Source organism: Hermetia illucens, chromosome 4, assembly GCF_905115235.1.
Source record: "Hermetia illucens chromosome 4, iHerIll2.2.curated.20191125, whole genome shotgun sequence".
Taxonomy (NCBI): Eukaryota; Metazoa; Arthropoda; class Insecta; order Diptera; family Stratiomyidae; genus Hermetia; species Hermetia illucens.
In genome coordinates, this window is record NC_051852.1 from 65,587,065 (window position 1) to 65,611,551 (window position 24,487).

A 24,487-nucleotide genomic window follows, 5' to 3' on the forward strand; every position below is an offset into this window, starting at 1 on the left:
CGAGCTTCTCTTAAATGGATCAACCACTAAGTCCTGCGACATATTTCGACCAGGTGTAGTTACCCCGCTATGGGCTAATACCTGACCAGTTTGTGCCCCATCTTTTCTTGGGTTTTGAACAGGCGTTCTCGGGAGTGATGTACTCCTTTTAAATGCCTCTTTCTCCAGGCTACTTGTAGTATTTGATGCAACGGTGGCCAAGTAATCCACCACCGAGGCACTGCAGTCGAGGGATATCGACGGCCGGGAGCCTGCTTGCCCACTCCCAAAAGCCGCCGGTACTGGGTTTCCGAAGCCCTGCACCGTAACTTTATTCTCCTTCTGTTCCTCCATGTTTGGTTTTATTTCTGGGTATCCTTCCCATAGCCAATTTTTATCCACGGGCGGGCGTTTACTTCCCACCTACCCGGCCTGCGCATAAGCATGCCCATACACGCACACCTGCAAATGCGTATATGTGCATATTCCTACGCATCCGCCGAGCATTCCCTTATCCGCACGAAGGGACGCGCCTGATGGGAGATTTGGCAACTCCGCACAGGTCTGTCTGTCTGTCTGTCTGTCTGTCTGTCTGTCTGTCTGTCTGTCTGTCTGTCTGTCTGTCTGTCTGTCTGTCTGTCTGTCTGTCTGTCTGTCTGTCTGTCTGTCTGTCTGTCTGTCTGTCTGTCTGTCTGTCTGTCTGTCTGTCTGTCTGTCTGTCTGTCTGTCTGTCTGTCTGTCTGTCTGTCTGTCTGTCTGTCTGTCTGTCTGTCTGTCTGTCTGTCTGTCTGTCTGTCTGTCTGTCTGTCTGTCTGTCTGTCTGTCTGTCTGTCTGTCTGTCTGTCTGTCTGTCTGTCTGTCTGTCTGTCTGTCTGTCTGTCTGTCTGTCTGTCTGTCTGTCTGTCTGTCTGTCTGTCTGTCTGTCTGTCTGTCTGTCTGTCTGTCTGTCTGTCTGTCTGTCTGTCTGTCTGTCTGTCTGTCTGTCTGTCTGTCTGTCTGTCTGTCTGTCTGTCTGTCTGTCTGTCTGTCTGTCTGTCTGTCTGTCTGTCTGTCTGTCTGTCTGTCTGTCTGTCTGTCTGTCTGTCTTTTTTTTTTTTTTTTTTTTTTTTTTTTTTTTTTTTTTTTTTATGGATGGAGGTGGAAATCTTAGAAAGACACCACCGCGCCAGGTTGCAGCAGCGTGTGGGATTCTCACCCACTAAAACCACCCCCACTTTCTCCTTTTTCCTTCCCCGCGGGACCGCCGCAAAGCATTACTTCGCGGGGTGGACTGTGCTTTACGCGACCACGCCTTCCGTTCTTCGCGTCCTCCTTGCGCGCTCCGCTCTTGCCAGTTCTTCTTGTATTCGTTTGATGGCGGTGTTCACCGCACACCAGTTTTCCTGCGATTTCAACATTTCCCCGACGATGTTCTGCGGGCTTAGAGTGGTTTTCAGGGAGTCTTCCAGACTCCTCCTTTCTGAGAGAAATCGTGGACAGTGGAACATAACATGCTCCGGGTCCTCAGGTGTGCAACCACATTCAGGACACAAGGGAGAATCATCCAGCCTGAATTGGTGCAGGTACTTCCTGTAACCGCCATGTCCCGACAGGAATTGCGTCAGATGGTAGTTAATCTCACCGTGTCGTCGCTGGATCCACTCTTCAATACGGGGAATCAAAGTGTGGGTCCAGCGACCCCTCTGCGAGTCATCCCACCGTTTCTGCCACTTTTCCAGCGACTCTCGCCTTGCCGCCTTTCGGCGTTCTGCATCCTTTTCAAGAGGATTCATTTTCCTTGTCTCGTACAGGCAGCGTGTCTCACTTGCCAGAATGTCTATCGGGATCATTCCCGCAATAACACACGCTGCCTCGCCTGATATTGTTCTGAAGGCACTGCACACCCTTAGCGCCACTAAGCGGTAAGTCATATTTACTCTCCTACGATTACTCTCACACACTAATGCTTCCTCCCAAACTGGTGCCGCGTATAATAGTGTGGAGCGAACCACTCCGGCCACAAGTAATCTGCGACTATACCTTGGACCTCCAATGTTAGGCATCATCCGCGCTAATGATACGCTGGTATTTGCCGCTTTCTCACAGGCATAGTCCAGATGTCCCCTGAAATTGATCTTAGCGTCAATCATCACCCCCAGGTATTTGATAACCGGCTTCGAAGTGATGACGTGACTACCAACGCGAATATTAATCGTATTCCTCTTCCTACGATTGGTAATCAAGACCGCCTCCGTCTTTTGTTCCGCAAGGTCAAGCTGAACCATCTCCAGCCACGCTTTTATAGCGCTAATGGTTTCGTTAGCGTACATTTCGACGTCTTCAGGTTCTTTCGCGACGACAACCACAGCTAGATCATCTGCGAAACCGATTATCGTGGCCTCCTTTGGCACGGGAAGGACAAGGACCCCATTGTACATGACGTTCCACAGGAGAGGACCCAACACTGAGCCCTGTGGTACTCCTGCGGTGACGGTGTACTTTTTAGTAATTGGCAGAAAAACCCCCTTAAATTTTCCCTAGAATCACAGTAATGCGGTAATGTCGGCTACAGCATAGAGGATGATTCTACCAAATTTGGTGAAAATCGCACTATTACTAACAAAGTTATAATAGGTCAAATTTGTCGCTTCTGTGCAAAATCAAGACTTTGAATGTCAATATCACTTGAAAGGATATACTCACATAATATATGTATATATTACCTGCTACATACTAATGGGATAAGTGCAATCTCTTTATAAAAGAAATAAACAAAACCTTTCATACCTGAAGGGTCTAGCTTTCGGTTTCCCGACTTGTTTAAGATTTTGTGTGAAACACAACTTTATTAGAATTGAGTCGACGTCTGTCTGTCTGTCTGTTTGTCACACCCCATTTCCTCGAAAACGGCTAGACCGCTTGTCACGAAGGAGCATGTGGTCTGCTGGTCCCTTACATATAGTAAGTGGCACCATTTTATGTTAAGTTTCCCATATATTTGAAAGGAGAGTGCAAATATTTGTGCATTGAACAAGCGGTATTCAATATATGTACTTTTATGCTCGAAGTAAATCGGAAATATGTGTACGATCAATTATAATTATATATGTAGTATAGTATTCGGTAATATGCAATGTTTGTTTGTTTAGGGTGAGCGTAATATGTACGTATAGCTGGAAGTTTGAAAAAAATATGAAGCAATATTTTAGGTTTTTAGCCATATATGAATGGAAAAATGTAAATATGTAAGATGAACACAAAATCTTTATACCCGAAGCACGAACTTCCGGTATTCCGACGTGTTTCGATGTTTTAGGTGGAAACAAGTCGGGATACAATATATTATATTATATTATTATTTTATATATTATAATATACTTTTATTAACTTTATTTGTGCAGATATTGGAACGGGATGTATTTTGAGTTATAGATTTCGGATAGATGCATCGCTGTGATTTTTCAGATAAATAGGTTGGATAGTTTCCGAGAACGACGCCTGCTTGAACTTTTGGTGCACACATTTGGAACCCTCACTCCCCTATGCTAAGCCCATTTTTGAAAGGTACTTCTCGAGTCCTTTCACTTAATACATGACCATATTCTTAAACCCCCTTTTTGCATGTATGGGAAGCCCCTCTTCAAACCCAACAAAAAAAAGGCGCCACTGACTATATATAAAGGGATTCATAGACCACACCTTCGTTCGTTCGATTTCAATTAAATTGGTGGGAAGGGCAGACAGACAGACATTGAATCGATTGTAATAAGTTTTTATTTTACCCAAAACCTTAAGAATGAGCACGTTTTGGAAATTTATTTTTTTAAAAGCAGCAAAAATACTATTTTTCATTCAACCCCGTTAGTTCTAGTTTGGGTCATAACTCCATGTTCTCTAAATAAAATTGCATGTACACTTTTTCTTCGGGTTCACAGTTTGGACAATTTCAACATCAAATCCGTAAAAGTCTTGTGTATAACAACAACAACAGCCGGATACAATTTTTATTTCATTCATAATTTCATTTCTGAGGAACCACAGTTTTAAAAATACAGTATTAATTGCGCTTTGCTGTGGAAACTGCCACCTTTAAGATAGATTTATGTCTTTGAGGGATACGAGCTACTGCTGCCATATAACTAAGTCAAATTACCACTTCCTTACTTTATACAGAATTGAGTGCCTTATTTTTGTAGATATATTGGTCGATAATTCAATTGAAATTTCAAATTTCATTGAACATTCGAGGACTATGTCATAAAGTTAACCATCTGCCTACAAATGGGCAGCCTGGCCCATTCAATTTTCTTCAGTTTTTGAATCTATGGCAAACATATATGGAATTATTTTGAAATTGTCAACAATATGAGCCACACTTATTCGCCCCTATAACTTTTAAATATATTTTGATCGTTTATTGCCGGTTGCGCATAGCTAGAAAGTTTCATTCAGTTGTCTGAAGTATTATTTTAAAAAAATATATTTTTTTACATATATACAAATATATCCGAACGTATAAATATTTTATCTCATATATTTCCAGTGAAAGAATCATACGCCAAGAATATTGTTATACTCATAACAGATATATATCAGCTTGCTGGTCAGTTTTTAATGCCGCGGTTAGCACAAGGTTGTCTTCAGTACTTGGAATTTAAAATTTCAAAAAGCAACGTCTTAGAGGCACTTTATAATGCAGATAAAACAAAGTAAGTTCCTTTCAATATGTAATATATATTTATATATATGTGTGTGTGTGCGTGTATATGCGTATGAATGTATATAAATGTGGAAATAAACAATGTTTGTCCTAAATAGTACAAATTGAAAATGGGACTACAAGGTTTTGTGTAAAAAAAACTGAATCCTCGCTAATCAGCTTGCACCTGTGCACTACCCCTGGTGGCGATTTTAATCTTGCGAGAGTATCCCGGAACAAACGCAAAAACCCAATGGTGGAAAGGTTCGACCTGGTATCGAACACAGGATCGCTGGGAAGTCTCAAATTCTCTTTGTACACCAACCCGGCGGAACTGGCGGCAAACTTTTCCCGATGGGCTGTACGTAGGCCAAGTAAAACGAAAGGCAGAACTTGCGCCCACGAGGAATCATGGTGTACCATTATATCGGTCTTCAGTGTCCTATGCCAGCGTTCAAGCATCCCATTGTATTACCGGTGGTACACAGCCCTCCGGTGGCGTTTGAAGCCCTGGAGCTTGCCCAACTCCGAGAACAGGATAGCTTTGAACTGCATTCCCTGGTTGATAATGAATTTGGCCGGAACTCCAAGGCGACGGATCCATTATCAACAAAGGGCAGGGGGTATTGCTTGAACCTATCGATGATTGCGAGGCAATACTTGAATCCATGCGAATCTCGCAAAGAGCCAATAATGCGCCAAACGTAACCTATTGAGCCGGATTTTATCCACAACCAGGCGGTTATAATACCGCTCATAGATTTCGTCGTTATGTAGGATACGGAATCGTCCATCCTCATGTATTATGTATATTATTTTCCTGGTGATATATAATTTCGTCGATTGTCATTTTACTTTGGGAGAGTTCTCTTTTACTGGAATAATATATTTACTAACGAATTTCTCAATTTTGTTGCTGTATATTCTGTTATCGATTTAAATTGTACATTTTTGAAAAAATATGAAATAGTTTTCCTCAAGGTAAGTCTGTCATGGCAAGAACTACTGAAATTAAATCTTATTGCATATAGCAATATGAGTTCCTTTTTAAATTTTTGGACTTCGATTGGAATTTCGACAACAAAAAGAACGCAACGCCTAATTTTATATTTGACAATTTATTGAAATCGATAGTGTATTTTTCAATTTCTTCTGAGGAAAGTAAAGTCGGCTGAATAATCCCTGTTTTTGCTGACGCAATATTGGTCTGAATAGTTTCCAAATAACATTTAATGATATTGAGTTTTATTATCTGTTTTAAAATCATGCTTTTAGATAAGATGTTATCTTCAATTTTACTAATAGAGTTTATTTTATTCAAAACAATGAGGCGGTGTGATTCTATAGCATTTTTAAGGATAGTGAAGGTTTTATTAAATTCATCATTGGCTTTAATTTGTTTGCTAAAATTTTGTATAATGTTGTGATTGTTAGTGTCAGTAGTCGTCAAGTGTTGTTCCTGCCGGTCATTGTCGTCCATTGGTTTATGAGGGATAAGGGTTTTTATTTGATTCCTAACATAATCAATTTGATTAAAGCATAGGATTTTATTAGTATTGCTAATCCTGTTTGGGGCTATTGATTTTATGATCAATTCGATCTTATCTTTTTTGTCTGAAATTTCCTTTGAATGCACAATATGGAGTATTGTATCAGATTCGCTCACTATTTCGACGATGTGGACTTTTAAGTCGTGTAAAATCTGCTTGACTTCCACTTTTTCGATTACTAGTAATTGGCTTGTAGAAGGAATTAACAAAGTCAAAATAAAAATCGGCAAAAATATCTGTAAGTAAAATGTGATAAGAAGGTTTGGTTTACTGAAGTAATTTGGCTTGGAGGACTTCTAAAGTCATTTTCTTTCGTAAGTAAGGAATATTTTCTTGTGAAAATGTGATTGCATGACTTCTTGTGGTGTACTCTGCCAATGTGCAGCTGAATACTCCATAATCATTACCATGTGTTTGCCGTGGATTGATGATATTCTCTTTCGTAAAAGCGGCCGTATCTAAATTTAGGCCTAATTTGTTTGATGATTCAAATTTTAAATAGTTTTCAATAGCATTTAAAACTTCTGGGTTAGCCTTTCCCATTGAATGATAACATTTAATCATTTTATTTTCCAAATAGATGGATGTCATACACCAATGGACCTTGTTAACATGAAAGGAAACTAAAATCATGTCGAACGAGAAAATATTAACTTTCTTTGTCCATTTTCAAACTGCTTCACATCCAGATTGTAAATATCGTGAAACAAACTGTAGGTTTACTACAGCTTCTGTCTTATTGCGATTAACCAAGAGATTCATGTAAAAATTGATAACATTGTCATTAAGAGGGTCATCCCGTGTGTCGGATCCGCGGAATCGAATTTTTTTTGGCATCAATTGTATCTAGATATAGTGTAGAATATATGGGCAAAGTGATTTCTTGATATTCGGAGTCATTCGGAAATTATAGTGTTAAACACGTAATAAGTCACATGCCAGATTTATGTCGATCGCCGGAATAAATGACATTCGAATGACTTCGCTAAAAGGACAGGAATTGAAGCCAAGGCCGTACATGTGTTTCTTTAAGAAACCTAAGGTTTATGGACTATGTATAGAAGATTAATAGTCAGTTAAGGTTTTATGGCTAAAAATCGCATTCTACTTTTTAAATGCATTTTTCTCGAAACTTGTATTGAAAATCAGCTGCCACCAGCTGCCCAAAATCGGTCCAACGAAATTCTTTGAAATTTTTATAACTTATTCAGAACATATTTCTATGGTCCCGCAAGCTGGGATAATTGCGATTGATTCCGTAGGTTTTTTTTTTATTCATTGAAGAAGCCGTAAAAAAATACCAAAATCAAAAAAAAGTATAACAAGGCTGGAAAAAATACTATGCACTCTCAAGATATTAATAAATCTATTCGTATTTGTACCTTTCTCCAATTCTTCCCAAAAAATTTCTAAAACAAGTCGGAATACCGGAAGCTCGCGCTTCGGATATAAAGGTTTTGTGTTCATCTTATGTAAGAAATTTCATCGCACATTTTTCTATCCGTATATAGCTACAAATCCAACATATTCCTTCATATTTTTCGAAACTACGAGACATACGTACATATTACAGCCATAGATATTACGCTCACCCTAAACAAACTGCCTATTTCCGAATATTGTACACATGTATGCATGTATATAAATTGATCGTACCCATATTTCCGATTTACTTCTTAGATCTATTTGAATTAGGCTCTACCCGCAAAGTTCATTAGCACGCATATACTATATACCTACATACACACATGTCTGTTTGGAGTAATTGATATTCGTGAATAAAAAACTAAAACAAAATAATTCTTTGCGACCCGATTCATAACAACTTATTTCGTTGTATTGATGATATAATATGTCCACGAAATTCACAAAAAATTATAAAATTTTACCTCCTATAACTTTGTTAATAATAGTTGGATTTTCTTCAAACTTGACCAAATTGTGCATTATGTTGTTCATCACACGCATGCCAAATTTTGTACTTCTGGAATGAACATAAGGGGGGGGGGGGTGTAATTTTCTAAAATATGGAAATATACTATTATTAACTTTGTTTGTGCAGATATCGGAACCGGATGTATTTTGAAGCCTAGATTTCGTAGAGATGCACCATTGTGATTTTTTTCAGATTTTTCGGTTGGATAGGTTCTGAGAAGGAGACCTGTTACACTTTTTGGGGGTCATATTTTGAGCCGCCACTCCCCTATGTTTCACCCGATATCAAATATTGAACCAGTTTCGAAAAGTACTAATTGAGAGCTTTCATTTGATATCCCACATGGCTACATTCTGTGAAAAAAAATTTGCACCCTCCATTCACATGTATGGGGGCCCCCCTTAAACTGAACACAAGATGGCACCACTTACTGTATGTGAAGGAAACACCAGATTACATACTCTCACTAATTTTCATAACAATCGGTCTAGCCGTTTCCGAATAAATCGGGTGTGACAGATAGACACCGTCTCGGTTCTAATAAGGTTTTGTTTCACACAAAACCTTAAAAAGTCAAAAAATACGGCCTTCACACGGATGACTCCCTTAAGTCATTCTTCCTTCCCCTAATGAATCAATACCAGTTCATGTTATATTTAAATTATATTTAGATATGAGCGTTTTATTTCGTGGTCCTTCTTTTGCTCTCTCTATTACTAATTTCTGCTCATTAGAAAAGTCTGTGAATTTCTTGTCGTGATCGCCAGCTGAGGTTCCGCCTTTTCTTCGTCTTTACAAAATTTAAAGGGTCTTCTGATGTTACATTCGTGGACTTTTTTGAGTGGGTGTTTTCTAAATTTTGGCTCCTCTTTATGCCTTACTGATTTGTAGTTTTTAACGAAATCCTTCTTTCTAGCTTCTGTATACTTTTTTCTGTTTACATTCCTGTTTTCTCTAACTTTTTGCTTTACTTTATCTTTAATAAGATCGTGATTAACTCTAAATTCGTGAACTTCTATGGGCGCTGCGGCCTTTATGGTCGAATGGAAGGTGTTATTATAGTGCTCTATCGCTCTTAACATTTGCAGCCGAATTGGAATTCTTCCTTCCAAATTAAGGGCTCTAATTTTCTCTAAAATTGTAGTAAGCAGCCTTTCGATATCCAAATTTCCAGTGTGGCTGTTTGGTTTTATGAAATGATACTCCTGTTTGAGAAAGTCTTTTAAATTTACTGTATTAAACTCGTTGTCGACAATAATTTTTGTTTATTTTACCTCCCATTGACAAAAATTGTTCAACTTTTCTAACTATTGTCTGACTATTTCTGTCTTCTAAGTAGAAACTGGTGTCATGTTTAGAAAGTTTATCAATAAAATTGATAAAAGAGTGTTTGCATATAACAAAAATATCTACATGTTATGTCATTAATAGTTGTCCGGGATTCTGATAATTGGAATTGTTTCTTGATTGGGCTGCCATCATATTTGGCCGCAGAGCAAATGTCGCAATTATTAATGATTTTGTGAACTGCTAGCCTTAATTTTCGGTTGTACACTCTGCTTTTTATGCCTTCATATGTCGGAATTATTCCAGAGTGACCTAATTCATTTTTATGGAAAAGAGAGATCTGTTTATTCATATTTTCTTCATCTTCAATATCATCAATGCAGCGAAGTAACTGCATTTAACGAATTTTATCGCCTTATTCTTTTGGAACAATTCAATAATTGCCTGCTGTAACTTATTTTATTCGTGATCGCTAAGTGTGGAATAGATTCCGACCTTTCTTTCGTGATATATCTCCTCGAAATATCTTTTACATTGCCACTGGCTAGATCCTGCTTGTCAATAAAGATTCTTCTGTTCTTAAATTTCTGAATCTTTACTTTCTTTGAAGACAATTTGAGTTTTAAAGCGATTGACTATAGTCACAAGGATTGCTATGTGATCTGAAAAATTTTCCTCCTGAGAGTGAATTCTACTTATAGCGATTCATCTGCGACATTTATTTCGTTTTCAATGATATACTCTGACGATTTTTCGATTTTATTAATTTCATTCAACTCTTGGCCGTGTTCGAGAGAAGAATCCTCCGAAGAATTTTAGGCTCCCTACATGAGGATGGACGTTTCCGTAGTCTACACAATGACGAAATCTCATGAGGATGGACGTTTCCGCAGTCTACACAATGACGAAATCTATGATCGATAAAATCCGGCTCAATAGGTTACGGTGGGCGGGTCACTTGATCCGTATGGATGAGGATGATCCAGCCCGGAAAGTCTATATCTATGATAGAAAAAGAAGACGAGGCAGACCCTGCCTAAGATGGAGCGATGGCGTAGGTCAGGACGCCAGACAGCTTGCAGGGATATCGAATTGGTGGCCCTCGGCGCAAAAAAGGGATTTCTCGATTAAGGCAGGCCTAGACCGGATACCGGTTGTTGCGCCGTTGATGATGATGATATTCATATTGTATTCCCCAAGCGATACTAACCATCTCTGAAGGCGTGGATTTATATCCTTGCCAGAAAATTTTACCATTTAATTGGTTGATGATCAGTTTGCAAGTCAAATGCTTTTCCAAATAGATATGGCCTAAAGTATTAAGTACCCCATACGATGGCCAATAACCACTTCCCAATCACGGAGTAGTTTTTTTCGTGATCGTTGAGCGCCCTCGATGCGTAATAGATGGGGTGCCCATATTGAATAAGCACCACTCCTAGTGCAAAATTACTCGCATCCGTCACTAATTTGAACTTCTTATTGAAGTCAGGATACTTTAAAATTGGATCACTTGTAATAATTTGCTTTAACTTTTCAAAAACTGCTATATACAGGATGCGGCAGCATAAGTTCCTTTTTTAAAATGCGCGCCACTCAGTTAGTTGATGTCACAGGGGAGCGCTAGTGGTCTCGTTCAAGAGGGGGTACTGTAAAGTTTTGTCCCGACACGGTTCAGTCGCCATCATGCGCTGGAATAGTGAGGAACGTGGCTTTGCCGTTGAGGTTTACTTTTCAAGCGGATGTTCGGTTATTGCAACACAGCGTGCATTTCGGAATCGCTTTAATTTAGCCCCGTTGGCTCCCGTCCCAGACTGCAAATCAATTGTTACATGGGTCACTACATTCAGACAAACTGCAAGTGCGACAAAAGGAAGAACTGGAGTCCCTCGGCCCGTTAGATCACCTGAGAACATTGAAGCAGTGAGAGCGTCAATGTTGCGATCGCCACGGCGTTCTGCGCGCAAACACGCATCTGCCCTTGGACTATCCGATCGTTCTGTGAGAAGAATTCTGCGTGATGATCTTCATTTTCATCCCTATAAGATGGCGATAGTGCAGGAACTTTCAGAACGTGACTTCAATTCTCGGATGAACGCATGTGAGCTTCTTCTTGATGTCGTTCCCGAGGGTGCTATTGTTTTTTTTAGCGATGAAGCCCATTTTCATTTGTGTGGGTCGGTTAACAAACAAAACATTCGCTACTGGGCTGACACCAACCCTCGACAATTGCATCAAGCCTTTGCATTCACTCAAAGTCACAGTGTGGTGTGCAATTTCCTCAGCTGGAATTATTGGTCCCTGGTTTTTTGAGGAAAATGAAGTTACAGTGACAGTGAATTCGGACCGGTATGTAAACATGCTACACAATTTTTTTTTCCCACGGCTAGAAAATTTGGATTTGGGGGAGACTTGGTTCCAACAAGACGGTGCAACAGCACACACTTCAAGAGCATCGATGACTGTTTTGAGGGAACACTTTCCAGAGCGCCTTATCTCAATTAGAGGCGATTTGGAATGGCCGGCACGCTCTCCCGATCTGTCCCCTTGTGATTTTTTTCTATGTGGTTTTTTGAAATCCCGTATTTATGTGAACCGTCCAAGAACCCTACAAGATTTGATTTGAAGACCAACATCCAAGAAGAAATTGCCAACATAACACCTACTATGCTAACAAGAGTCATGACAAACGCCAGAAATCGGTTTACGCAATGTATGGAGAATGGGGGACGTCACCTAACAGATTTTATCTTCCTATATTATAAAAAATAAATAAATATTTTCCGATGCATACAATAGTTTTTATTGAGTTTTGAAAAAACACCCTGTAGTTCTGTACGAGTAGAAGACCCACATGCATTGTCTTTTTGTGTGCATCTTTTACGATCAGAAATGTGACGTGATGGTGGTGTGAATGGGAGTGGGATATTTCGCGTTTTCGCAAATGTTTGCATTTCGGAGTCTACCCCCCAGCTCGCAGAATTCTTTTCCATCTAAAAAAGGGTAGAGTTGTTTTAGCCTGCCCTTAGAGGGGTTACCCTTTTTTAGCAGCTTGATTTCTTCTCTAAATCCTGCTGATTGGAGCAGCCAGATGATTCTGTTGAAAGTTTGATTGATTTCATCTGGGGGTAGTCTGCCCGTTTTCCTCTATCCTCGAGGAAGTCTCATATTATTAAGGAGTCTGAGGCAGGTTGTGGTTACTCTTATTAGAGTTTTAAAGTCGGAGTAGCGTTCTAAAAATTATGGCTCAGTTATGGACGTGCCGAGAGTGTTGGCGTTTTCTATAATAACTGACAGTTTTGTTACTATAAATGTGATATTTACTGTTTGCGTAATCCATTTTGGGCCAGTCAGCCCAAGTTTATGGAGGTGCGATCAGCTGGTTCAATTTTTAGTTGTCTTTGGATTTTAGACATCCTATTAGCAACATAAGTTTCCATTGAAGAGGGTTCTTTAGTTAACCATCCCAGAATTATGTTGGAGTCACTCCAGAGTAGATTTTGTTGCATGCTATGTCCAACGATGAATTTGCTTGATGCATTAGTTCGGCTAGTAACGAGACTCCAATAGTTCTCGAAGCTAGTAAATTTATTGATTGCACTGTTTATTTGAACAACATCACATCACGATATTGCTCACGAATCATATTTGTGATTTACAGTTAATTATTTGCTATTCTGGTTGATTGAACTTTAATTGTTAACGCAACATATTAATAATCAAATGCTATTCTCATTGATCGAACTTTAATTGTTAAGATCATCATCATCATCAACGGCGCATCATTAACGTTTTGTAGGCTACGGAATCGTCCGTCCCATGTATGGGGCCAAAAATTCTTCGGAGGATTCTTCTCTGGAACGCGGCCAAGAGTTCGCAATTCTTCTTGCTAAGAACCCAAGTCTCCGAGGAATACATGAGGACTGGCAAGATAGATCATTGTCTTGTACAGTAAGAGCTTTAACCCTATGGTGAGACGTTTCGAGCGGAACAGTTTTTGTAAGCTGAAATAGGCTCTGTTGGCTGACAACAACCGTGCGCGGATTTCATCATCGTATCTGTTTGTCGTAATTATTATAGTAACGCATCATATTAATAATCAATTGCTATTCTGGTTGGTTGAAATTTATTTGCTGACGCATTACATTACAGGTAATTAATTAATAATGCAATTCATAGCAAACATTGTCTATTACCGCATGACGATGCATACATATATATGTGCGCATCTAAATTGATGTAACGTTTCTTCACGCATTTCCGAAAGTGGAAAAAAAGGACAAAAGCGTACATATATATGTCTTGTAGGAAAATTAAAAACCGCTGGTAACTAGAACACCCGCGTCTATTATATTGGTTACTACCTGCAAGCTTTATTAGCATATATATATACACAGGTCTACCTGGAGTAACTGACACTGGAATGCAAATAACTAAAATAAAAAAATATAAAACGTTCCCGTTCATATAAGTTGACTTTACATGATGATGACGTCATACATGTCTTGGGTGCCATGAGTTTACCTGAAATGTGAAAGTTTGACTTCCTATAACTGTCCTATATTATCGTCTATTGATGTCAAATTTTATACTCCTCGAATGAACTTAAGGGGGGTTTCTGGTAAATTTTCAAAACATGGTAATATACTATTATTAACTTTATTTGTGGAGACATCGGAATGGGATGTATTTTGAGACCTAGATTTCATATATTTGCATCACTGATATTTTTTCAGATTTTTCGTTATGGTAGGTTCTGAGAATGAGATCTATTTCCCTTTGGGGCACACATTTTGCGTCCTATCTCCCCTATATTTCACACAATATCAGAAAAAAGATCATTCTCGAAGAGTACTAATTTCATTTGATACCGCACATGACCATGTTCTGTGAAAACAAAATTTACACCCTCATTTCGCCGTATGGGGAGATAGAGGGGGGATGATAAATTCGACACACAGACCACATGTTCTTACCAAATTTCGTAACAATCGGTTCAGCCGTTTCTGAGTAAATCGGGTGTGAAAGACGGGCAGACATTGAACCAATTTTAATACGGTTTTGAGCTTATATAAAGTTACTTGAAAATGTGTATTGACAATAAAAGATACAAATTAGCTTATGTTATTATAACTGTTTACTGGTGGGGAAAATATTTGCTCGAATGCAACCACAACTAGATGATTGATATGAGGAATTAATGACGAGGTTACATATTATTCTCACCTTCAGTTTCTGAACAACGCGGGTATGACACAATATACAACAATAGCAGAGGTGAAAAAGTTGTCTTCTTGCTTGAACCTTAGTGTGCTCATCTTATTAAAATCGATTCAATGTCTGTCTCTTTGTCACATCCGATTTACTGGAAAACGGTTGAACTGATTGTCATGAAATTCAGTAAGATCGTGTAGTCGGTATTACGAACAAAGTAGATAATCCACACAGTGAGGAAGGTTAAAAATTTCTCAGGCCAGCTAATGACCGGATCTTTGTTATGTACCAACCGACTGTGCATACTGGTAAATTTTTTGTACCAGTAATTTCTCACCCGATCCAGACCAGGACTCCATCACCTCTTTGTTTTGTTTATGGCTTGCCGAATCTCCTCTTCGATAACATTCGCAAAATTCATGCCCGGGCGCATTCAGTGGTAATCCACTCAACATGATCCACATATTGGGTGGGTCCACCCCAATATTCTTTCGTTTCTGTTATCGCTTTTTGAATGCTCTGTTGGGATTCGTTGATTGATCTGAAAAAACTTCGCTGGTACCTCGCATATGTTGCATTTTGAACACATGTGGAGTGACTTTCGCCATTTCGTCACAATCGACTGTATACGACAAAAAGTTTCTGCTTTAGTGTGTCCAGAATTTCAACTACGTGTGTCTCACTGAGAATGGCATAGTTCCGATAAATAGCCTACATTTTATGTTCCCCCCGTCTACTAACATTGCCAGTGCTGACTTGAGTCAACTAACCAATGTTCTGTCGTAAAACTCCGCCATGCTATTAACATAGTATGCTGGCCCCAAGCCCAGGTAAAGGAGGAGGGTTTGAGGCAACGTACTCTGTACTATCCTCAGTAAAACAAAGATAAAATGCTGAGATCAGGAAAAGAGATAAATAGAGTATAGTTGTTACTCCACTATGCTAAATCCTCTCTTGGTGACAGGTCCCGCGACAGGCCGACCAAGAAAATGCATACAATGTCGTTACAAACATGATGATCGGATTGATTCACAAGCCTTGGAGAAATGCTAGGGCGTCCACCTCAGTCAACGCGGCAGGACGGCCTCCGGTCCTGTCGAGAAATTGGCAAGGGTTCTCGACGCATGGACGGCGTCAGGACGTAAGTAAGTTAGTCCGAACAAAACAAACAAAACAAATACGTGTCTGCACGCTAAATATTGGTACCCTAACTGGAAAGACGGAAAAACTCACAAGAGCCCTTCGAAAAAGTCGCATTGATATCTGCGCTCTGCAAGAAACCCGATGGTCTGGTGCCAAAAGCTGCGGCATTGAACGCGATCGCGGGAAAATTGCTATAAACTTCTCTATTTTAGTAACCCACACACTCAATATGGTGTTGGCATTGCCATCTCATAGGGTTTCCGTGATGTCATTAAAGAACAATTTGATGATCGGTCGATGAAGCTCACCATTATATCAGCTGATCGCACTATTCACTTCTTTACCGCGTACGCACCACAGACAGGTCGACTTGATGCCGAGAAAGATGCCTCCTGGCAACTTCTCGATGAAAAGACTTGTCACGTGCCTGCTGACGACTATATTATTATTGCCGGCGACCTTAATGGTCATGTGGGTGAAAACACAGACGGTAGCAGGTGCCATGGGGAAAGGGGTTTGGAGTGCGTATAATCGATTTTGCGAACACCCATGACCTTGTGCTTATGAATATATGGTTCATTAAACGATTGTCTCATCTTCCTACATTTTATAGTGGGAGCAGTAAAACGCAAATCCATTATATTCTCATAAGACGCCGACATTTTACCACTGTCACTGATTGCAAAGTCGTTCCATATGAGACCATCGGCCGTTGATTACCATCCTGCGAATTAAGCCACCGATAAAACAGCGTGAGGATTTTTGAACGAATTCTTGAAAACCGTATTCGCGAAATCGTTGAAATAACCGTGAATCAAGCCGGATTTGTCAAGAAACGCGGAACTACTGACGCAATACACGCTTCGCGGTTACTCATCGAGAGAAACATCGTCCTCTTTACATTGCCCGTCTGGATCTAGAGAAAGCGTTTGACCGTGTACCACACGAACTCATCTGGTATGCCCTACGGCAAAACTTAGTACCAGAAGAACTCGTGCCCTCGGTTCAATTGTTCTACCACGATCCGAAAAGTAAAGTTCGAAGTATGGCGGGTGTATCAAAACCGCTTCGTGTGTCTGCTGGTATTCATCAAGGAAGCACCCTCTCACCACTCCTCTTTGTTCTTGTTATGGACACCGTCATACGGGATATCCGACGTCCAGTCTTATTAATTTCGTCGGGATACGGAATTCTCTCATGCCCGTATACAGTTTTTGCCCTGGCTATGCTACCATAAGCGGTCTTGAAGTGAAGCCTCTTTGGTATGGGCCAATGGATATGGCTATTCGATCTAGCAAGATAGCGAAGAATATCTTATAGATGGTTCTCAGCAACGTGATACCTCTGTAATTGCTACACTGCGTGATATCTCCGCTTAATATATTGCCAATCGTCAGGCATTAATTCGCTGTCCCACACCTTGAGCATAAGTTTGTAAATCGTTTGATATAATTGGTCACCTTAATATTTTACCAATTCGGCTGTAATTCCATCGGCACCTGGCGACTTATGATTTTTAAACCGATGGATTGCACGAACTGTTTCTTCTAGACTTGGTGGTGGCAGTATTTGTCAGTCTTAGTTGGTGGGACCTCCAACTCGCGGATGTTCTGGTTGTTCAGTAGTTCATCAAAATACTCAACCCATCGCTCCAATATGTCCATTCTGTCGAAATTAGATTTCCCTCTTTGTCTCGGCAGGATGATCATCGAAGTGTATAAGGCTCCATCCTGCTGATTTGTTGGTAAAACTTGCGCGCTTGGTGTGGTTGCTCCATGAATTCGAGTTCACAGACCTGTTCTTTCTCACACGGTTCCTTTTCCGTCTGTGAAGTCGTTTCCCCGCGCGATGGAGTTCGTGATAATTCTCCGCGCGAATTACGTGTTCAGACCGAGCGGGAAGATTTTTAAAAAACACAAGATATAATACTAATAATATTATAATACCCTATAAACTTTATTTGAAGTGAAAAATTTAATTACACGTAACTTATTCAAATGTATTTAAGAGACTCGTCTCGGGAGGTAACGTTGCACCTGTATTTATGATAAATAATTTGCTGATCTCGCGTCTGGACTTTGTAATGAATTATTTGCTGATGTGCATTTTGCATTTCCCACGTTTTCCAGAAATTATCTAATGTTACACATTGCGGTTTCGTATTCTATTGAGTCGAATGCAGACGAATACGTAATTTCCCCCTCCCTCCTCTTTGAATTCTCCTGAATTCGATTTTCTACTTGAACTTTACAAACTTTACTATAATATTTCGTTTAAGGTAAACAAATATTCCACAAATTGCAAATACAATTACAAAAACAAAACCAATATTAATACCATATGTGATTTTTCTATGAACTTAGAGTTCTTCAATTTTATGTATGTTTTCAGCTTTATATAATATATCATCCAAAGTAAGTTTATCTGTGAAGTTTTGACTTTTTTGATTAGTTGGGTAGAAAAAACGATCTTGACTTTTCTCTTTTATGTTGGAAAAATAGTGATCGAGAATTTTAACTGGACAATTACTGAAATGTAATAATTGATTTCCGGACAAAATTAATTTTCTTGAGTCACAATTTTGAACTATTTCCAATTGTTTATTTAGTATTCTTAATTAGAATCGTTTCTGCATCTAATTCTAATATTTCTGTATAAAAATGATTATTAGACATTGAGAGGTTATTAATTCTATTAAAAATAATTTCTCGGTCCGGTCTATTTCTTTGAGCTCTTTAAACGTTTCACTATAATTTTTATTAATTTCCACTTGCTGATTAATTGTACTGATTAAGTTATGGGTATTTAAATCAAGTGTCTTTAGGTGATCGTTGATGTCTTGTCTGTCTTGTGCGTTCATTGTTCCGAATACCCATTTTTGGGTATTTTCTACTAAATAATATGTCCACGTTTACGTCTCGTTTCCTGAGGTATAAGGGTTCTAACTTTGTTTGTCAAATGTCTGAGTTCTGTGAGTATTAAGAGTATTAAGAATTTGGTGGTCCCAAGGAGTCATAATACTTAATTGTTTTGTTGTTTAAGTTTATGATCGCCATGCACCAATGAACGTTATTTACGTGAACAGGTACTAATATGATATCATATGCGAAGATATCAGCGTTTCAAGTCCAGCTACGAACTGCCTTATAGCCGGAATTAAAAAGGCGTGGAACAAAAAATGTGTCCATCACATAGACTTTTGGAGTTCTGTCGGACTGCTTTATAGTTCTTTATGAATCCTTCAGTCCTGGTTTCATTATAATTTCCTCTATTTTTGTTAAGCTTACTTATGTATTTCTTTTTACACTTGTTTGTATTTTTTATCTTTTCGTCTACTTTTCCACTTTGAACTTCTCGGGGAGTACACTTTATAGTAAAGTGGAACCTATGGTTATAATTGCTAATTGCTTTCTGCAATACTTGTTTAGGTGAGAATTTTCTCTCCCTCAGAGTAGTAATTCTGAATTTTTCCGCAATAGTGTTATGCAACCTCTCTACGTCAGCTATGCTCGCGTGGCTATGAGCTTTCGTAAGATGTAGTTTTACACCTTCCATTTGCAGAAATTCCTTTACCTGGATAGGATTAAATTCATTTCCTGCGATGATTTTTTCTGGCTTGCCTATTATAGCAAAATGTTCCTCTAAAACTTCAATAATGGTTGTATGGTTTCGGTCGGGCAAGTAATAGGCTGAACCAAATTTGGAAATTACGTCAATGGCAGTAAGAAAGCAGCATTTCATTATAAAGTAAAGATCCACGTGAATAATTTCTGTGGGTGTTTCGGTAAAGCAAAATTTAGGTTTGATACGATTGAGGTCATATTTGTCTTCCTGACATACATCGCATTGATTTCTGACAATTTGAACCAATTCACCTAACTTTGGATAGAAGATTTTATTTTTCAAACTTAAAAATTTCTTGAATACTTGAATGTGCACTTTCTCTAACGTGATACAAAGAAATTTGTTTCACTGCTTCTACTTCAGTTTTTAAGGTTTTGTTTGGAAAACAAAACCTTATTCAAATCGGTTCAATGTCTGTCTGTATGTGTGTCTGTCCGTCTGTCTGTCTGTCTGTTACACGCACTTTTCTCAGAAACGGATATACGGATTGACACGAAATTTGGGGAGAAGGTGGAAACTGTGAACGCCCAGACATGCAGTGAGTGATATCCTACTACTTTGAGATTTAAGGGGGTCTCCATACATGTAAAAGAGGGGTGTTAAAATTTTTTTTTCACCGAATATAATCATGTGGGGTATCAAATGAAGGGTCTCGACTAGTACTTTTGAGATTTGTTAGAAAGGCGGGGAGTGGGAGGGGTGGAAAGTGATGATTTCTTTAACGGACCCATTTTCAGAAACTACCCAACCGAAAAATCTGAAAAAAACCATGACGCTGCTTCTATATGGTGCCGAGGCTTCAAGCATATTATCGCCAAGTTTGATCAAAATCATACTATTAGTAACAAAGTTACAATAGCTCAAAGTTGACTTTACCGTGGAAATTTACTGCAGCTAAATATCAATATCACACTAAAGTGGGTAGTCAGACATATAAACTCATAAAGACCATGCAGGGTTACAAAAGCTGTTTTTGGCCTATCCTTTGTCTTAACGAGGATTTGATGATATCCTTTTGCCATGTCAACAGTAGAAAAATATTGGGACCCTCCAAGTTTATCTAAAATGGAATCTATATTTGGTAAGGAGTACTTATCGTTCATGGTTACATCATTAAGTTTCCTGTAGTCGATTACTATCCGGAACTTTTTTCGTCCTGAGTTGTCAACCTTTTGCGGTACGACAATCAGTGGACTTCGAATTGCTCTTTTGAATGATTCCTTGTTCTTCCATTTGAGCTATTTCTTTTCTCACTTCTTGCTCATAGCAAGGTGGGAAACGATACAACTTGCAATTAATTTGTTGGTCCGTGGTAGTTTTTATTTCATGAACGATACTTGTAGTACTGGTCAATTTATCACCTTCTTTATAAAAAAATTGTTCAAATCGTTTGACCAGTTTCATTACTTCCCTTTTTAAGGTTTTGTTTGTAAAACAAAACCTTATTAAAATCGGTTTACTGTCTGTCTGTCTGTCCGTCTGTCTGTCTGTCCGTCACACGCATTTTTCTCGGAGACGGTTGCAGCGATTGACACCAAATTTGGTAAAAAGGTGGGAACTGTGAACGCTCACGCATATAGTGAGTTACATCCTCTTACGACGAATTTAAGGGGGGGTCCCCATACATGCAAAACGGGGGTGTACATTTTTTTTTCATCAAATATAGTCATGTGGGGTATCAAATTAAAGGTCTCGGTTAGTACTTTTCGAAACCGGTGTTAGTTTTGACTTTTGCTGAAAAGGTGGGGAGTGCGGGGGGTTGAAAGTGGTTATTTTTTTAACGAACCCATTCTCAGGAACTACTCAACCGAAAAATCTGAAAACAATCAGAGGGCTGCCACTATATGGTGCCTAGGCTCCGAAATACCCTCCATATCGATACCTGTTCAAATAAAGTTAATAATATCATAGTATATTACTATAATTTTTAGTAATTGACAGGAAAACCCCCCTTATGTTCACCCTAGAATCACAAAATTTTGCAACAATGTAGGCTACAGTATAGATCCTGCCAAATTGGGTGAAAATTGCACTATTACTAACAAAATTATACTAGGTCAAATCTGCGCTCCTCTGCAACTTCAAGACTATGAATGTCAATATCACTTGAAAGTGGCTATTTTCACATAATATATGCATATTTTACGTGCTACATGCTATGGGACAAATGCACACCCAAATCTCTTTATAAAAGAAATACACAAAACCTTTCATACCTGAAGCGTCTAGCTTCCGGTTTCCCGACTTGTTTCTTCATTATTGAAGTGATCTAAATTCAGATGTTTTATATAATCATCTTGAGTTTGTTCTAATATGCAAACTTGTTTGTGTATGGGTTATTGATAAAAGGAATTATCTTGCCGTTGAGTGTTCTCTTTTTCGTTCTATATCTATCAGAGTATTCAGATTATCTAGCAGATTGATGCCTATTATGAACTGATATTTTCTATTTGAAAGGTCACGAACTTTCCATCTAATCCGTGCCTGTAGGGGGGATTCAAACTCTTCTGGAGCTGGAGTGTTAATTTCGAAATATATTGTGTCTTTACCGGTAATAGTAGTGAAATGAATAGGTTTGATTTTGATTTTCTGAAAACTATTTATTCGTTCATCTACTATACTGGAAGAGGATCCAGTATCTATTAGAGCTAAATATTTCGTGTTTTTTTTATGTGATTTGAATCATAGGTAGTTCATCCGAGGCTAATTGTATAAAAAATTTTCCTCTTCCTTTGAACTAACTAGATTTGAAATCTAGGGTGTTCTCTCTCATTTTCATTTCTATTGGAGTTTCTATTTTCGTTGTTTTGACTAGTGGATTCGACATTATCGATTTCCATAGGAGTTACCTCCTGCTGTTACCTACTACGGCCTGAATTCATCCTAGAATTCCGTGAGCTCCGTCTGAATTGTCTTGACCTACTGGGGTACTCTTCACGATTATGATTATGATTTTTATCATTGGGATTGCCATTATTATTATAGTTGTTTTGAGTTTCCGAGTCTATTGTACTTTGTCGAAATGTATTGCGTCTATTGTATTGTTTGCTGCGAATTAGTTTTCTGCTCTTGCTACTTTATTATTTTTTAATTGACCGAATACCTTCGCGGTAACATAGGCATAGTTTTTTGTTACGTTTTAATTTGTTAGTCTGGGCTAGGGCCAGCTTCAGCCACTAATTTAAGAAATCTTAAGGCTTAACTTGTTCCCCAGAATAACTTTATTTAATTAATTAGTTATGCAAATGAACTCGGAATTTTCCTTCGCGGCTTTCTTCCAGAGTTTTCGTTTGCATTTATTACAAGTTTAACCGACTGTATCAATTACGTGTTCGGACCCTATAAACTTTATTTGAAATGAAAAATTAAACTACACGTAACTTATTCAAATGTATTTAAGAGACTCGTCTCGAGAGGTTATGTTGCACCTGTATTTATGGTAAATAATTTGCTGATCTCGCGTCTGGACTTTGTAATAAAGTGTTTGCTGATGTGCATTTTGCATTTCCCACGTTTTCCAGAAATTATCTAATGTTACACATTGCGGTTTCGTATTCTATTGGGTCGGATGCAGACGGACACGTAACTCGCGTGCCTTCGTTCTTTGAGAATGCAATATTGCTCGGTATGCGACATCCTTCCGTTGCTAGCTTATATTCATCGCCGAACCAGCCGTCCTGACTTTTTTTGAGACTGGAGAAGTATGTTTGTGGCCGTACTAATAACAACGTTCTTCAGGTGATTGTAAAGGTCATTCGTTTATACTTCATCTCATGTCAATTCAATTGACATTGGCCACCATCCGTGTTATTTCTGCAGGGGAAATGGAGTGGCCGAGGAATCTCACCTGCTTTTGAAGGAATTTGTATTTCTCAACGTTTAGGACTAACCCGGCCTCAAGGAGACGTTGAAAAATGCACTCGAGGTGGGTTAAGTGCTCAGACTCAGTGGAAGAAGCGGCCAAAACATCATCCAAATATACGAAACAGAAGTCCAGGTTTCGCAGGACCGAGTGGATGAACCTTTGAAAGGTTTGCGCCGCATTGCACAACCTGAAAATCATCCGTGTGAACTCGAAGAGTCCAAAGAGTGGGCATGTTGCCGTCTTTGAAATGTCTTCTGGAGCTACAGGGATTTGATGATATGCCTTGGTTAAATCGAAGGTCGAAAAAATGCGGTAGTTTGCGAGATGATGCGCAAAGTCTTGCATGAGTGGAATAGGATATCGGTCTGGAACAGTCTGCGCGTTTAGCGTTCTGTAATCCCCACAAGGGCGCCATTCGCCATTTAGCTTAGGGACCATATGGAGTGTGGAAGACCAACAGCTGTCCGAAGGTCTGCAGATACCCTGTTGCATAAATTGTTCAAACTCTTTCCGTGCAATAGCCAGCTTCTGGGGTGGTAGAGGACGCACCTTCAAGAAGATCGGGGTATCAGTGGTGTTAATGGGGTGCTGCACATTGTGCTTTACTGGTTTAGAGAGACTACACTCGGTAGTAATCTGGCTGAACTTTTGGAGAAGTAGCCGAGTACGCAAAGATTGTTACTTGGGTGAGATGCCATTTTCTCCCGACGAATTAAGGTTGGTGGTGGAGTTTATAAGAGACTTGTTGTGCAAGTCCACCAGCAACCCATAGTGACACAAGAAGTCTGCGCATAGTATGGGCAAGCCGACACGAAAACGTCCTACGGAAGTCAAGACTCACGTCCACTTGCCTATACCCATATTTGTTAATTCGGGAGGAATTTGCTGCCGTCAGTGGAGCTATATATGGGGAGAACCCAAGGCTCCCAAGTGATCCGGTCTTCGACAAGAGATCGGGACTCACAGATTCGGGATTGCTGCGTCTGCTGAAAGACAACCTTCGCCACATGAAGGCCACACCTTCCACACGACACTCGTGCGCACCTGCCGGCGCGCCCAGGGAACTCGACACAATTCGTCCATGTTGGTTTTATTTTCTGGGTGTCCTTCCCATAGCCATTTTGGCCCCCTCACCAGAGATGAGCAAACACTAGCCCATGCACAGTCGGAAAAGAAAAGTGCATGAACATATATTTACACATCAATAGGTA

The 24,487-nt window shown here is 39.3% G+C and overlaps 1 protein-coding gene across 4 annotated transcripts in view; it reads left to right on the forward strand.

Moving 5' to 3' along the window:
• The window catches only part of LOC119653882 (leucine-zipper-like transcriptional regulator 1 homolog), a 195,560-nt gene that overhangs the window by 134,170 nt on the left and 36,903 nt on the right, over nt 1-24,487 (forward strand). For all 4 annotated transcript variants that reach the window (XR_005249773.1, XR_005249772.1, XM_038058998.1 and 1 more), the window contains exon 8: nt 4,502-4,667. Coding sequence is in view for 2 of the 4 variants with exons in the window: in XM_038058998.1 (XP_037914926.1) it covers nt 4,502-4,667 (166 nt within the window). In the remaining 2 variants the exon portion in view is untranslated. The remainder of the gene's footprint in view (nt 1-4,501; nt 4,668-24,487) is intronic.